Below are 15,882 nucleotides of genomic sequence, written 5' to 3' on the forward strand. Positions count from 1 at the left end.
TAGAAAAATGGCTAACACTTTGCGTACACGCGTCTTTTAACGATCGTAATTTAGTCGAATTAAACCAAGAAATCGTTTTATATACGTACTGCGTATTCCATGGTTCGCGTCTTACTAATGAAGTTATTCGAGGAACTTTCAAATCTTTATGATGTAACAATAATTCTTATTGGCTATACCTCTTTTTTATTTTACCTATCGATCAATCGATTGGTTGTTTTTGCTGCATTGCTCAATGGCATGACCAATTAGAAGAGTATCGTATGTCTATTATTAAGTTATGATGCGCGCGATTATTTAAACTCACCTTTGCGATATAACAGATATTTTATGTTGTAATTATCAAGATTTTAAATGAAACGAATTTTAAATGAACGAAGAAATAAAAAGAAGGAATCAAAGGATATAACTCGTGTTCGTAAAATTATGTCGTAAACATTACTTTATTTCGCCTATGTACAGAAACGTCGTTATCCTTCCTAATTATTAAAGTTATTCGTTTGTCTTCTTGTAGCTTTCGGTAGGATGATGTCGATGAAAATTATATACATATAGACCGTTTGCGAAGAAGGTGCTTATAGTTGCATTATACCCTGACTAAAACGATACGAAGAATGTTTCTTTTTAACGTATCTAAAGACGCACCTAGAGTATGTGAATCGATGAGATATAGTTAGAGAAAATAAATGGAAAAAGAGAAGGGAGGAGGAAGCTTTCCTCGATCTAGCGATCTAGCGAGTTTGTTTGTTTTTTAGTCTTACTTCCGTAGAGAGACGTTATATAAAATGATATTTTTTTAAAGGTATCAAATAGAAGAACACTTGGTACTTTCCAAACATCCTCTTACTCGCAGCACGCGTTCTGAAATTATTCTTATTCTTGTTTTAAAAATCAATTTTCGTTACATCCCTTAATAAATAAACGTTGCACTTTTTTTAGAAAATAAAAAGACCTTGAACTATGATCGATTGTACGGAATAACTCTAACTAACGCGCTTTAGATCGCAAAGCCGATGCAACAACGATAACGTATCTCTAATATCTAAGATTTAAATCGTTTTTCGTGCCCTTATCCACCTCTCGAGGAGCGGAGAAGTCGTGTACGAGATACGATCGAAAGATTCGAAAGACATGGATCTATTGGTAAAAAATATTAGATTCGTGTTTTTTTAACGACACGATGCGTTTGAATAATCTTGAAAATACACATGAAATCGAGGATTCTATTTCGATCGTATCGCGTAGAAACTCGCGGCCGTCGTTCATTCTCATTTGAAATATTAAACGACATTCGGAAAGGAGCTTGTTGGCGTAAAAACGATGAGGGAGCGAAGAGAAATGGTAGGAGATGAGGACGAATACGAGACGCGAATGACACGAAATATATAATACATATATTATACAAATAAGAGATCGGTAGTCTCTGCGAAAAGAGACGAGGATCTTGGCGCAATTTTTGACTTGAAAATAATATGCATGTCTTTCTTTTCTTACATTAGTTTAAAGATTTTCTTTGAAAAAATAAGACGTAGAGCTGGCGCTATTAACGCGCGGAATAAAGGATAATAATCGTCTCTTCTTCGAAGAGTCAGTCTTGTCGAGGATCGTTAACGAGCTCCGGTACGATCTGGTCCTGAGAAGCGGATCTCCCCGAAGGGAAATAAGAGGAAGAGTATGTCGAAGAGGATAAAGATGGAAACGACGACGACGACGACGACGACGACGATGACGACGACGACAACGACGACGACGACAACGAGGACGATGAGGAAGATGACGTTGAATGCGAATGCGAGTGCGAGTGCAAAGGCGAAGGCGTAGGTGAAGGCGAAGGCGAAGAAAGACGAAGTGGTTTCGAGAGCCAAGGATGAAGCGGGACGTCCTCAGCATCCGGTCTTTCCGACGGTTCTTTTCTTAGCAAGGATCGAATGAGACACCTTGCGCGGGGACTGAGACATTCCGGCACAGCAAACTGCCCTCGTGAAATTTTTGCAAAGAGCGTAGCATGTTCCGCGTCGTTGAACGGATAACGCCCGACCAGCATCGTATAAAGAAGGACGCCAAGAGACCAAATATCTGCTGCCTTTCCGGAATAAGCTCTTCCCGATCTGAGAACTTCCGGTGCAACGTAGGCCGGGCAACCTCGACGATCGGTTAACTTGTCGTCCTCCTTATCCACGATCACCGCATCCTCCAAACTCTCCAATCGTAGTTGCGTTCTAAAAATCAAACAGAAAGATCTATCGTTATCACTTGATGGTATCTTCCGTAAGGAGTAATAAAAGAGCGAAATGAAGGAAAGGAATTGGAAAGGAGAGCGCTTTCGTCGACGTCGCGCAACGCGGAAGTCTCGAGGCGCAACAACGCGCCTACGTAATATTCTCTTTCTCTCCCTCTTTTGGCTCTGTTAGCTAATACAACGCAACCGTTGCTATTGCTATTTCTATCGGCCACGTTAGAAATATTTAGAGGAAAAGCGTCTATCTTCCGGATAAATTCGTGCACTAAAATGTGGTCTTTCGTGGTCTTTGACTTAGCCATTTTGCGCATCCTCTCTTCGAGCCATGTTGACGGTGTGCTTACGCAGGTAAATGAGCGCGATCGGCGTTACGCCAACCGTTTCAACGAATTATTTCTCTATTCCTTTCTACGACTTTCTCGAGGAAGAGAAGGGATCTCTTTCCTATTGTGACGAGTGGTGGTGATCTTGAAAAGAGCTCAATGGCCTCATCGGTTCTCGTCACCGAGTTGGCGGCATACGGGAAGAGGAGACCATAGAGAAACGGGATGGATGGCTTTCTTCGCTAAACTTTCACCGGCCAAGAGTTCAAGAACCCCACCGCCGTCTGGATGGTTCGCCGTGCGTGACTTTTTCCTTTTTTTTTTTTCTTCTTTCCTGACGTTGAAAGAGCGCAAACAAAGTTTGGTAAACCTAGTACAGAGACAAATGGAACACACATGGAACGGGGAGAGCTTGTACTCGGGTTTTAGGAGGTAAGGGACGACACGAGACGATGCGTAGCGGACGATTAAAGGCACACGTTTCTTAATTATACCTGCCAGTTTCAAAACTCTTCCAGTCGATGAACCAATATGCTTTTCTGCCTTGCAACATTCTCGGTCTCTGGTATACACACTCGGCAAAGGAGAGGAATGCGAGCGTGCAAGGGGCGATTGGCCAACAACGCATGCACGCCCGCCGTTCGCTCGAGATCGATTTATGCTCCGCTTCGATCATTCTTTCTCTCTTATTAACGGTATATAATTTACTTGAATAGATATTTTAATGGCCTCTGGATCGACAATCGACAATCGACAATTCGACGATCAGAGCTTGGTAGGAAAAGGCATAGAAAAGGAAAAAGCGTAATTCGACTCACTTGGCTTCGTCCGCAAAGACAAATTTTCGAAGTTTGAGATCCCTGAGGACGACGCCGTATTCGTGACACGTGGCAACGGCCTTGGCTGCTTGCCGGAAGAGTCGTCTCGCTTCAGGCTCGCGCAATCTCCTGCGTGCCCTAACGTAAGCGTGCAAATCACCATGATGACCCTCCAAAAGAAGATAACGTCGACCACCGCTACCTTCGACGATACCAGCGAGTCCGCTTGCCGCCTCCGTTCCCTCCAATCGAAGATGTGCTTGTAGCAACGCTTCGCATCCTTTGTCACCTTGACTCAGGGCCTGAAATTTCATTCGATTGGTTATACGTCGTCGGTTAAAGGTCGAATTATCCGTCATTTGTAGGCATCCCTTTCTTTAACAACCGTTCTTCTCGACCGTGTCGTAACTCAGCATGCTTTCGAAACGTTACCATAAGGGCGCGGCGAGCTTTTTACAAAATCATCGTTGACCCGATCGAACGACGCGTCCTTGCTCGTGAAAAATGGATCATTTCAATAAAAAGGAGAGAGAGAGAGAGAGAGAGAGAGAGAGAGTATCTTTGAGAAATGTGCAGCAATTGTGTACTTGAAAAAGAAGAAGAGAAAAAAGGGAAGCGGACAACCCATTTGCTTGCGAAATCGTGTCGCGTTGTCTTTCGAGACGACAACGACGACAACGACGACGACGTAATCGTCAATTAAATCAAACGGCCCTGGCTTTAGTAGCGATTACGAGCAACGGGTTAGGGTCCGTCGTCGGCAAGGTGCAGCCTTGTATTTGTTCGCGGATCGATGATGATGTAAGCGACTCATTGTATAACGTCGAGCGATTGTAAAATGTTAATGGAAACGCGGAGCAACCGTGGAGAGACCGCGAGGCTACGTAAGTGCGAAGCCTTCTCGAGCCTTCAAACCTTCCCCCTGCCCCCTTAACCCTCTCTCCAATACTCTTGCATGTAACGCGACGCGCGCTCCGTTTAGAATGCAATTTTGCCGTCTTTTATTTATATATATGCGTAACACCCTCGAGTTCGTTCAACTTTCAAACGTTACGTTCAGAATTTTCTTTCGCGTCTTTCATCAATATCTTTATGAGAAGATATAGCTTTTCAAACGATATTATGCTGCTTATAAACAGTGTCCTCCTTGATGTTTCGATCGACGAAATTTTCGCTTGCTATGGTAACTATTTGTTGCTATGTAAATGGAAGACTATGTCATTATTTCCGAACGATATGCACCGTTAAATTATTCACATTATTTTCCATAGAATGACTGTAATTCGATGAAATGTCGCAAAGGTAGAAACTCGAGGATAGGAGATGTTCTTCCACGACGTTTATTATTTGCAAGCTATCGATTAATGTCGTCTAGATGAAAGAGTTACTAAAGATAGAAATTGTACATATGTAGGACCGTTTGAGATCCGCTTTCCAGGAACGCAAAGAGCCGGTCAATGGCTCCTTCTCGCTCTCTCTTTCTTTCTCTCTTTCTCTCTCTCTCTCTCTCTCTCTCTCTCTCTCTCTCTCTTTCTCTCTCTCTCTCACTGTTGAGAGAGTCGCCAAGCGTTTCTACCGTAGGCCACGCGTCGTTACTTTCTAACCGTGAGAACCTAGCTCTCGTATCGCCGCCTGCTTCATGTTACTTTGGTTTCAAGTTTTTTCAGCAATAGGAAATAAAGAAAATAATAAGACAGAGCGTAAGCTCGAGGAAAAGAACCGCCGTTGATTCAACAAATGCGTATGCGATTAAAGAGTTAAAAGAAAAGTTATGCGTTGACCGACCTTGGCGACAAGCTGCTGATCGGTTTGGACGTCGACGCATCTGTAAAGTGCACTGCCTTCCGCCGGACCAAGAAGAACGAATCTATCCCCGAGAATGGTTGGTCCGTGATGCTCGACGTTCCGTGCCGTTGGCTCGCTACTCGAGAATCCGACGAGCGGAACGACCGCGCTCGTATTTTCCTCACTGTTCGTTGCCGCCGACTGTTGTCGTTGATGATGTTGCTGATACGGATGCTGCCTATAACGATGATGGTGATGATGATGATGATGTTGTTGATGACGGTGGTTATGATGGTGGTGATGGGATATTTGCGATTGTTGCTGCAGCTGTTGTTGTTGCGGCTGTTGCTGCTGCTGTTGCTGCTGCTGCTGTTGTTGTTGTTGCTGCTGCTGCTGCTGCTGTTGGACCTCCTGATTATTCGTATTAACCAGGAACTTTCCATTGTTGGAAATACGTGTCGTTTGTAGTGGATGTTGCCTCGTAGTCCCCACTCTCATATTGTTGGCTATCCCGTATTTAACGATTTATTTCCGCCACACAGTTATTTTGTTCTTCTTTCCTCTCGCTCGGTGAGAGATCCGTAGATTTTTGTCTTCGTTCTTCGCGTCTATGTATTGTCGTTTCGTTTATCAGATTAATCTTCTTGAACACACTTTAAACTCGTCGAACACCGAACGCGGAAGCATCAACTTTTCCGAGTTGGCACGGTGCACGACCGGTGCACGACCGTTATTGTTGTTGTACGGTATAGAAGAGTTTTTATCGAACGTTCACGCGTTTCTTAAACGACAACTAATATTAATACCGTTAAGCTCTAGTTTCTTCGAGGTACGTCGCGTAGATAATGTATGTACATTTATACATTTGTATACGTAAATATGCGTGCATGCGTGCACGTACATATACAAGTAATAGAAGATAGGAATACACATGTGTACGTATATCACTTGTGCTCGGACCCGCGCGGTTTTCGTTGCGGTGCCTTGCGTGTATGTATCCCGCCGCGGTTGGGTCCTTCCTTGGACGGATGGAGATAGATCTTCGTGAAGAGAGAACGAGTTGCTTATCTCGTCCGTAGTCGGTCGCTCTCTCGAAGGTAAGGCCTGTGGAATAAAAAGGGCATCCTTCGATCAGTCGCACGTTCGATCCATCGAGGACGCGTTTGCGTTTCCTAACTTTCGTGATTAACTAAAAGAGTCCTAAAACAGTCCTAATCGAAATCTAAATAAAAATGTACTTTTCATCATGGTTCCCGTTGTTCCTCGGCCGCGTTCTCTCTAGCCCGTCGTATGATTCACGGACAATTTGAAAAGCGATGCGATGCGGTTTCGACATTCGTCCTGCCGCCGTCTCTCGCGTTCTGCGCAATTCCTACCAACGGGAGGGGTCTCGTTAAGGTCAGGGATATCGCTTCTACGCGGTCGTTGCGCCCTCGGACAATTACCTTCATTTTTCTCAACTTTTCTTCCCGCGGGCCCTTAATATCTCCAGGATCAGGGCTTTCAGGAAATAACCGATCAAGCATGCGGCGCGTCACGGCTAATTTAGCTCGTTCGTCCATTTATTTTGACCAGAGCATCGTCGAATTTGCTGAGAAAGGAAGACCGCTTGAGGAAAGAGACGAACAAAGAATTGACTGCGATTTCCGGTAAATCGTTTATGCGACACGCTTACCATTCGTTTGTTTTTTTTTTCTTTAGATTATGCTCGCCAAAAGGAAAATGAAACTCGGTTCTCCTTCCTTCGTTCGAACGACGCCATTCGATTCTCACCAAGGTCAAGCGCAGGCGCGCGCGCGCGAGCGCGAACATGCAATTCGCTTCCGTTTGCGTACGCGGAATTCAAAAGAAAAATTCCAATTTATTTGTCTATTAATCTATGAACGGTGTTTTCTCGTTAAATCGCTAATGTAAGGTAAAATTGTATAGAACGACTGCGTTCTATATATGCGACGACAAGCAGGTTGCGATAGTCGCGCGTGCACTTGCGCAAAAGCAAAGTCGCTCCAGGGATCAGGGCCGTACAAACGTCTTGCCCCTTTTCGCGATAACACCACTCGCCGCCAACATCCTCTCCTCTCGATCTTATGAAACTCGCGAGCAAACTTTTTACGAAATACCTACTCTTCTTTTTCTTATTCCTCGAATCGATTACGTTTTCTGACCTTTCTTCTTATTACTTTTACATACTCCCTGGATATGTTGTAACGCTCGCATCGGACTAACAAGTAAACGGTACGAAGATGGAAACAATTGAGAAATAATGAATCGTAATCGCGAATGATATTGCAAATCAATACGATCTATTAACGAGTAAAAGACGCGTGCGGTCGTCTAATGTATAACCATAATTTCAATCCTTTAATTCATACTAATTATAAATGCACTTCATTATTTTTCTCACTCGCGTAAACACTCTCATCGGAGAAGATAAGTATTTACGTCGCGTGAAAATTATGAAATATTCCTTCCTTTCAATAGTATTTTCATTTTTTTGTCTTTTGCGGATGTGGTTTATTATCCTCGCAAAAAGAGACGGAGCTAGAGGAGGAGGAGGAGGAAGAGAGAGCGATTACGTGCAAAAACATCGACATATTTTTTCCTCTTGGCGAGCATCGGTTTTATCAATGATTTACGATCCATCTTTTTTCTTTCATTATTTCGAATTAACAAGGATAAATAAATAATAGCGATGAAAGAAGTTGCAAGAACGAGGCGTGGCGCATATACATAGATGCACGTAAAACCTACTCGCAATGCATTCCACCTGGCAAACATCGCGGAAAGTCGATCGCGGCGGCGGTGGCGGCAGCGGCGGTGGCGGCAGCGGCGGCGACGTTCGTAGCAGTTCTAACGTCCAAAGATGATGCAAGAATAAGAATGTTGAGAACGTCGAAGAGAATTTCAAACTATTCAATGCGTTCCATCAACGGGGCAACGATCGCGACTTTGTCTCCAATTTCCTGTCTACCCACCTATGGGATGATTCCCTTCGAATCGCGCATTATCAATTCCCTTACGTAACTGTCTTTGATACGTTAGAAAATATCGCTCGATATAAGTAAAGTAAAGTCCAATCTGAACGCATAATTGTTGATAATGAATTCTTCTACATGTTTCTTCCATATCTAGATAAATTTCAATGATATCGAATTTGGGATGCGAAAACCAATGAACCGACACGATTATTCTCGTCTATTTTTTGAAATTGAATCGTTTATAAGTAAAATCGCTAAATAGAAAGGTGAATGAGCATACATTTGAGCGAAATGAAATATAACTTCTTCCTCTTCTTCTTCTTCTTCTTTTAATTCAATCATCTCGACAACGGATAACAGCAGATATCCTTCGGTAAGGTCGTAATGGCGACTGAAAGAGAGAGAAATACGACCGTCATAGCTGTCACCACCGTCATAGCTGTGTCGCCGTCCCGATATCGCCAGCCTGGCACTCGCATTAATAGCGCGCGAACGCATGACGCAATCTCGCGAAAGAAATTGCCTAATACTCTCGATTGTCGAGAGGTCGAACTTTAAATTCTCCAATAGACGACCACTCTGTGTTTTTCCTTTTGAAAATATGTTTGTTCGATGATCTCGTAATTATATTAATATAAATTATCTAATCCTTTCCACACTTCTCGTATCAGCTATGGAAATGAGAGAGAGAGAGAGAGAGAGAGAGAGAGAGAGAGAGAGAGAGACGGGGGTTGGAGGGGGGGGGGCGACAGATCGTCGACCTTTCGAAGAAACGAATCCCGCGGTTTCCTTGAAAATGGAAACTCGATAAAAGTACGACGAATGTCCTCGTATTTTCAACGAAGGATATTCCCAACGTTCGTATTCTACGCTTTCATTTAGCGTCATCTCTTAATCTAACGTCTTTTAAGACATAACGAGCACGAATATTCTCCCGATGAATCACGCTCCAAGTGTCTCTCGCGTTCTCGAATTCGAATCCTCGTGGCGCATGCGTTTACTTTTTCGAATGACCGAGGAAAGAGGATCGACTACTGCATCCAACTATGTCCGAAGACGTGACCGAGTTGTTTACGTCAACGATTGCCAACTAGTTCCCTTTCGGTCGCGAATAATACTCTTACCGGTCATCCTATTATTTGTCTTTGCATGTGACTCGTGAATTTAGGTCGACGGGTTCTCAAGATATACGCTTTTATTTTATTTTTCGATTGATATTTTCCTATTTGCGGAAAGATGAAGAGAGAAAAGTTGGATTTGGAATTTGTTTCGCGAGTCACTCTACAAAATGACTCTGACAATTACGTTAATTGCCGTATAAATATGAGTCTATAGAAACGAGAGAAGAGTTTTACTATGTAAGCATTGCCATTCATTACGTCACGAAGAAACTGTAAACGAGTAAGCAATGCAACGCCAGTGAATCCCAGCGTTGATTGACCGAGAAAGGAAAAAACCGGATCGTTTTCTCTTTCCTTCCTTCCTTCCTTCCTTTCTTTTTGTTTACTCTTTTCCTGCCTTGGAAACATTTGTATTAATGTTAATAATTAATTGATGATAAAATTGGCTACTTCATTTTTCCCCCTTAATTCGTAATCTTGTTGTATAAACGAAAGAAGGAAAGAAGAAAGGCTCTCGGGCAAATTTATTTTAGCTAAAGACCATTGGCGCAACCATTGGCGCAACCATTGGGGCAACCATTGGGACAACTATTGGGGCAACCATTGGCGGCCATTAAAGTTCGACGAAACACAACAAAGAGCGTCCTCTGTGTCGCCCGCGCGTTTTCACTCCTATTAATCGAGATATTTTTGAGAAACGCATCTCGCGCATGATCCAAACGAGAACGAATGAAATTTAATCGACGAGGAGAACTTTGACGAAGGAGGGAAAGAGAGAGAAGGAAGAGCTCGTAAACGTAAATAGATGGAAGAATACGAAGGTCGGACATCGATCCGGTAATCACTGCACTTTGCACCGAACTCGCGCACACGGGCACGATAATCCTTCCGTCTCTTTCATCCACCTCAAAGAGAATCATGGTCGAAGAAGAAATGAGATATAAAACCAATAATGGAGGGTAGGAAAGACGATACTATCGATTAGAAGATTTACCTTCGAAATTCTTTTCGTTTAGTCGCCGTACGTTCCTGAACGGAGAATACGGAGAGTCCTCGGATTAATTTCCTCCCAAAAGACGTTGGCGATGTATTAAACCGTCTGGTAGAAGTGATGATGTTGATGATGGTTGTAGTGGTGGTAGTAGGGAATCGATCGGTAAAAGAGAAACACTGAAGAGGGAGGGAGGGAGAGAGAGAGAGAGAGAGAGAGAGAGGAGAATTACGAAGAGAAATGGCGAAAACTCGTTTCTCGCCGATGTTAGCGTCGATTCCACTTGTTCTTCTTCTTCTTCTTCTTGAGTTGCTCTCGATGACAATGACAGTAATAATGAGGTACCCGGAAAATGAATAAAAAAAAATGGAGAGGTGTTAGGGCCGTGGATAACGTGAAAGTATCGCGTACCACGGAGACGGTCCAACGCTTTGGGCCGACTCACCGCTCAGAAACGACGGCGGCAAAAAGAAAAGAAAAAACCAATGTCGACTGATCGCGCCATCGTGCACCCAACGACTGCGCTAAGCGGCTAGTTCAAACCACCTTCGGCGCGCCCTCCCTTTCCCTTTAACTACTGTCTCGAATACGCATGCGCTTTAAATGTATCCCCGAGTGCTCATGCGCGCCTTTTCCTACCTCACTCCCGGCGCCTTATTTTATTTCTCCCCGCGTCTAAACTATTTTCTTATTATTTATATTCGGCAATTGATTGATCGATTGATTCATTCATTCATTTGTTCATCGGAAATATTAAATAGACATTTTATAAATCTAACCTTTGCGTGACTTTTTTCAAACTCGTTCGACGTAAAAAGAAAGTGTCTTTATTTTCCTCGAGACAAGGATCCCTTTAATTTCATTGTCCAGACACTTTCTACTTTTTCAGATCCCGCTGTTATCCCTTACATTACTGACACTTTCTTTGCTCGTTGCACAATAGGAAATAGTAAGAATATAACGCGACACGGAAACTCAGACAGAGATCGTTCCGACCTTCTCAGGATCCGACTGACAGATGTGTCTATCAATTTGCCTTCGAATATAATTCCAAATGAAGTATATCGATAGGATGAGAAAAGGACACAACCTTCGTATTTATATTCGTCACGAAATTTCCAGGCAGACTGACAACGGGTACGCTGTCGAATCCTTATCGACTATTAAATGATTAATGGAATTCTGACTAACGATGAGACCAACGAATGCGAGTAGTATTACAAAAGAATTTCAAAGCATTGCTCGTAATTGCTCAAAATTGCGAGATTTGCTCGAACGCTGTATAATATTTGCTTATCGTTCTAAAAATGAAAACAGAAGATAATCGCTTCCGATCTGCACTTCTTCCAAAAATTATTTAAGCAGGTGATTACAAAAACGCACCGTGTTAATCAAGATAAGACAAAATAAACGATAAGGTCAATTTTTGTTAACTTATAAACATCGTAATTGGTGGGTTATTTTGTTCGTATATAAGAAGGGTCTAGAAGATTCGAGTGACGTCCCTGCTGGTAATACACGTACGTGGTCGGTTGACACGCGGCACGTCATAAATGCGGGGAAATTGAAATGGTTTAACAATAAGAAATGATTCCCGAGGACACGCCATTTCAATAAAAATATCGATTCGTTCATTTCCTTGTAAACATAATTACACAAGGGGGATTTTTCGAAAATATTTGTCAGTATATTCTCTTTCGTACGTTTGATCGTATTTGGAAGCGGTCCCTGGCTAAATTGGTCGGAGACAGAGAAAATAAAAAAAAAGGGGAGAATCGTCGGCCGCCCTTGGCCTACCTTAACGTTCCTCAAAAAGCGCGGGATGCATAAGCTACAACATGCGGATACTTGGCGATTGCGCGAACAAAACGTAGACTTACGATTAGAAGAATTCTCTTGTAAATTTGTCAAATAATTTTGCATGACAATGAAGCACCTGTTTGAAAAATGAACGATGAGTCAAGTAACGCCAGTCATTTATGCGAGTGAAACCACGATGGTGAGAAGGTAAACTGCTCTCGTAAATAATTTGACGCTTCGCAAGAGCTATTATCTTGACAAGAGACCGTCATTGTCTTCTTTCGGTGTCATCGCGATCCTCTTCGATTCCGCGAGTGGAAAGATAAAATAATTTAACGCCAATGGAAGGTACGATACGCGAAGACGAGAGTTGTACACGTACACATGCAAGAACATATATATGTAGAAAGGCACGAACTACGACGACAACTACGACGACGACGCGTGTCCAAAGAGATAGGGTCGCGATTGCGTGGCATTCGAGCACCGGATCGTGCCAATCGAAAAAGAGAGAGAGAGAGAGAGAGAGAGAGAGAGAGAAACGAGAACCAGGCCTTCGAATTTCCAAACTTGTTCGTCGTTGCTCTTGCCGGATATTGGTCAACTTCTGCCACTTTTTTTTCTTTCTTTTAGCGCAGCTGTATGCGCGTGGGTGTCCACCGATGAGTAGACGCAACCCAGACAACACCCAAGAAACTCTAACGATGCGATTTTTCTCGACTCGTCAAAGAGTCGAGAAAAATAACCAGTGCTCGACCTTGTCCGATAAATATTCAAGAGGAAACTTTATTTCGCGAGGATAAAAAGTATTCAAGGATGCGGAGATTACGGCATTAACGTTTGCAACATAAAGACCGTATCCGTTCTACATTTAAGAGCGCCTCCTTCTTAACCATTCTTTCACGCGCGTTAACGATTCCGTTGTTATTTACTTCTTAGAAATTCGTCTTTTTTTCCAAGCAATGGTACGAAGCCCCATTTGAATGAATTGATCATTTTTTAGTGTTACAATTCAAAAATCGTAGTTTCTTCGTAGTCTCGGAACGAATTGTTAACACCGATAAGAGAAAATAACTGCGAAGAACGCTTCTCGGGAAAAGTTCTCTCCTAGAGAGAATATCTTTCATTTTGATAAGACGTTTTATACCATATTAATAACTGTATTTGATTTAGAATTCAGTTGTTTGAATCTTTCTTGGCGACAAGAAAAAAAAAAAAAAAGAAAAAAGAAAAAAAATATATAACAACGACGATAATGTATCTTAAAATTAAAATTAGCGCACACGAAGGACGCGTCCATGTCAATTGATATCGAAGCTCGTACGTACGTATACGCATAGATTATAGGAGTTTGTCTGCGAGTTCCTCTTGGTGCAACGAGTCGAGACTGTTGCTACATACGAGACAATATGTCGCGCAGGTTATCAACGAACGTGTCCGGAACCAAAAATATTCGATTTATCTCGCGTCGCGCCAAGGAGATAATACGTCCTTTCCCCTGAAATATCGTCGCCATCGTCATCGAAACGGGGAAAAGAAAGTTTAATGTCTTTATTTACTTCCGCCATAATAGATTCGTTAAAAATCATTCCTAGAAATAGAAAAATATTGAAGTCGCGATAAGACGCTATCGAGAAATTTCGCGAGTCGAGGGGGAAATTTGTTCCAACAAGTGCGTTACATCATTTCTTCGGTTTATTTCGTAAACACCCTGGAAATAGTCAACAACGAATGATGATTATATTCGGAGAAGGAAAACTGCTGCCAAAATTGAAGGAAGATTCAAGAAATTAAAGACCTACGATGGACAAATCGATTAGATCATTTAGATCGATAGATGAAAAATAATCAAAGCGTTAACAGCTGTTAATCGATATTACTATCGATGGATTGCACGTGTATTCGCTTGAAATCGAAGAGCGTACGTGACGCAGGTCATGCCTACTTCACAGATCTGAAGAAATGAGAAAATAATTCTAAATTGTTCTTATCTCATTTATGTATTAGCTTGTTCCATAAGTTCCTTCCTTTTTGTTTGACAATAGACAAGCCTGCATGTCTACAAAGATAGAAAGAACTCATGGGACAACCTAATATATGCGGGAGAGAGAAACTTTCGATCGAATAAATGATTATTCGAATTACTCGTCGAAAGACACGATGGAAAAAAAATGAGGAGAATTCTTTCGACCACAGCTTTGTGAATGACTCGTTCATTGATTCGGCGGCCATTGATTCGACGGCCATTGCGAAAAGTCGTAACTTTCAAGGATTACGCGTACTCACTTTGATCGGCAAGGTCTTAACACGGTTTCAAAGATATTTCCATAACTTAGAACGTTGACAGATCTTCTTTCGGAACGGATAATTCGAGACTGAACGTTTTCGGGCGACGATACGTGTATATTTATTATTGTAATCGTGGACAACTTACGAAACTGTCTGATGTAATATCGCTATGATAACGTTACACCAGGGGAGAACAGAGTAGACGAATGAAATTCGTTTCCTTTCATACGTGCAGAATGGCATGGAGATAGTTTTTATAATAAAACGTGTCTACGATAACGCGAGGATACTTTTAACGAAGCGTATATTTCCTGTAGTAATAGTTGATAATATTTCGCGCAATGAATATATATATATATATATATATATATATATATATATATATATATAGTTATATTAGAAAGAATAAATCAATAAGGTGGACCCTAGTTTTGTACTACCTTATATAGCGTTACGTTTTTTACATACTACGTTGCGATATTTCACATAATTTTCTACGAAGTAATCATCTTAACAGACCAATTGTTTAAACTATATTGAGGAACTCGCGAAGGAAGTTCGACAAGGCGAACGTCATTTTTCAAACGGTCGATGAATCGTCGCCGCGTTTGATACGGTCACGTTTCCTCGATTTCCCTTGGTTTATGGGCTCTCCATTTGTTATGGACAAAGAAATATATCGCCTAAATCGCAGGAACGACTTCCTGCTTCCGTTTGATTTCGAACAAGAAGCAAACGTTAAGTCTATATTAGGTGACAAGAATGGCGATTAGTAAACGGAACCGAAGAAATACGAGTGCCTCTCGTAGAAACTGTTATCTGCCCTCGATATAGACTACCTGTGTCCAAGTAGACACGAGGAAACATAAAAACGGAAGTTCCTTGTCGCAAATGCATACTTTGTTTCCGTTCTACAATACAAACAAAGTATAATATTATAACCCCATAAATGCAGTGTTCCTGTTCTATGTCCCTTTGTAAACTTTGACAAATGAAATCCATTAATACAATATGTAGACGTATGAGATCCAAATTTGAAATGGCCTTCTTTACAGACTACTATTCCCCCATTATCGATATTGACACTCGATATCGGACTTTTTTCTCGAGTGTTCTATCAGACCAACTATTGACACATTTATTTTGCGTTGAAAATAAATAAGTTTTGCTACGTATATTGTTCTTTAATAGTATGTTATACGCGCAGCGAATCGATTGGAAAAAAGTGGACCAACCGGTGATAAGTCGACCTCGTTCCAATATTTCGATCCATCTTTTATTTGTTAAGGATAAGAATGATAAATGTTTGTCGTTTATCATCAATTATTCCATCCATTAGAATCTGTCTGTTTGACGATTCGTATGATTCGAAATTAAGAGGAAAGTAAGTAGGGCATAAATAATTATTCGTGAAGAAAGGTAAAATGGAAGAGGGACGTCTTGCTTGTACACTCAAAATGTCATGAATAGAAAGAAGAAGAAAAGGAAGAGCTTCAGCAGGCATAGTTCGCTTTGTCCGTTCGAATTTCCGTCGCGAT

At 41.9% G+C, this 15,882-nt stretch overlaps 1 protein-coding gene across 1 annotated transcript; it reads right to left on the bottom strand.

Moving 5' to 3' along the window:
- Positions 1–419: 419 nt before the first annotated feature.
- On the bottom strand, positions 420–10,800 carry LOC106792371 (tribbles homolog 2). Its single transcript, XM_014758768.1, has 4 exons — positions 10,259–10,800; positions 5,166–6,269; positions 3,381–3,682; positions 420–2,219 (listed from the first exon to the last, which is right to left on the bottom strand). Exons 2-4 carry the CDS (start codon positions 5,661–5,663, stop codon positions 1,589–1,591), a joined length of 1,431 nt encoding a protein of 476 aa, XP_014614254.1. The 5' UTR covers positions 5,664–6,269; positions 10,259–10,800; the 3' UTR covers positions 420–1,588.
- Between the last annotated feature and the right edge of the window lie 5,082 nt (positions 10,801–15,882).

The sequence above is a fragment of the Polistes canadensis genome, unplaced genomic scaffold, assembly GCF_001313835.1.
Source record: "Polistes canadensis isolate GaletaPanama2010 unplaced genomic scaffold, ASM131383v1 scaffold_412, whole genome shotgun sequence".
Lineage (NCBI taxonomy): Eukaryota > Metazoa > Arthropoda > Insecta > Hymenoptera > Vespidae > Polistes > Polistes canadensis.

Coding starts and splice junctions, on each gene's coding strand:
- LOC106792371 (XM_014758768.1), bottom strand. CDS start 5,663: ATGAGAGTGGGGACTACGAGGCAACATCCACTACAAACGACACGTATT. Junction 3,683..5,165: donor ATCAGCAGCTTGTCGCCAAG/GTCGGTCAACGC, acceptor ATGAAATTTCAG/GCCCTGAGTCAAGGTGACAA. Junction 2,220..3,380: donor GTCTTTGCGGACGAAGCCAA/GTGAGTCGAATT, acceptor TTTGATTTTTAG/AACGCAACTACGATTGGAGA.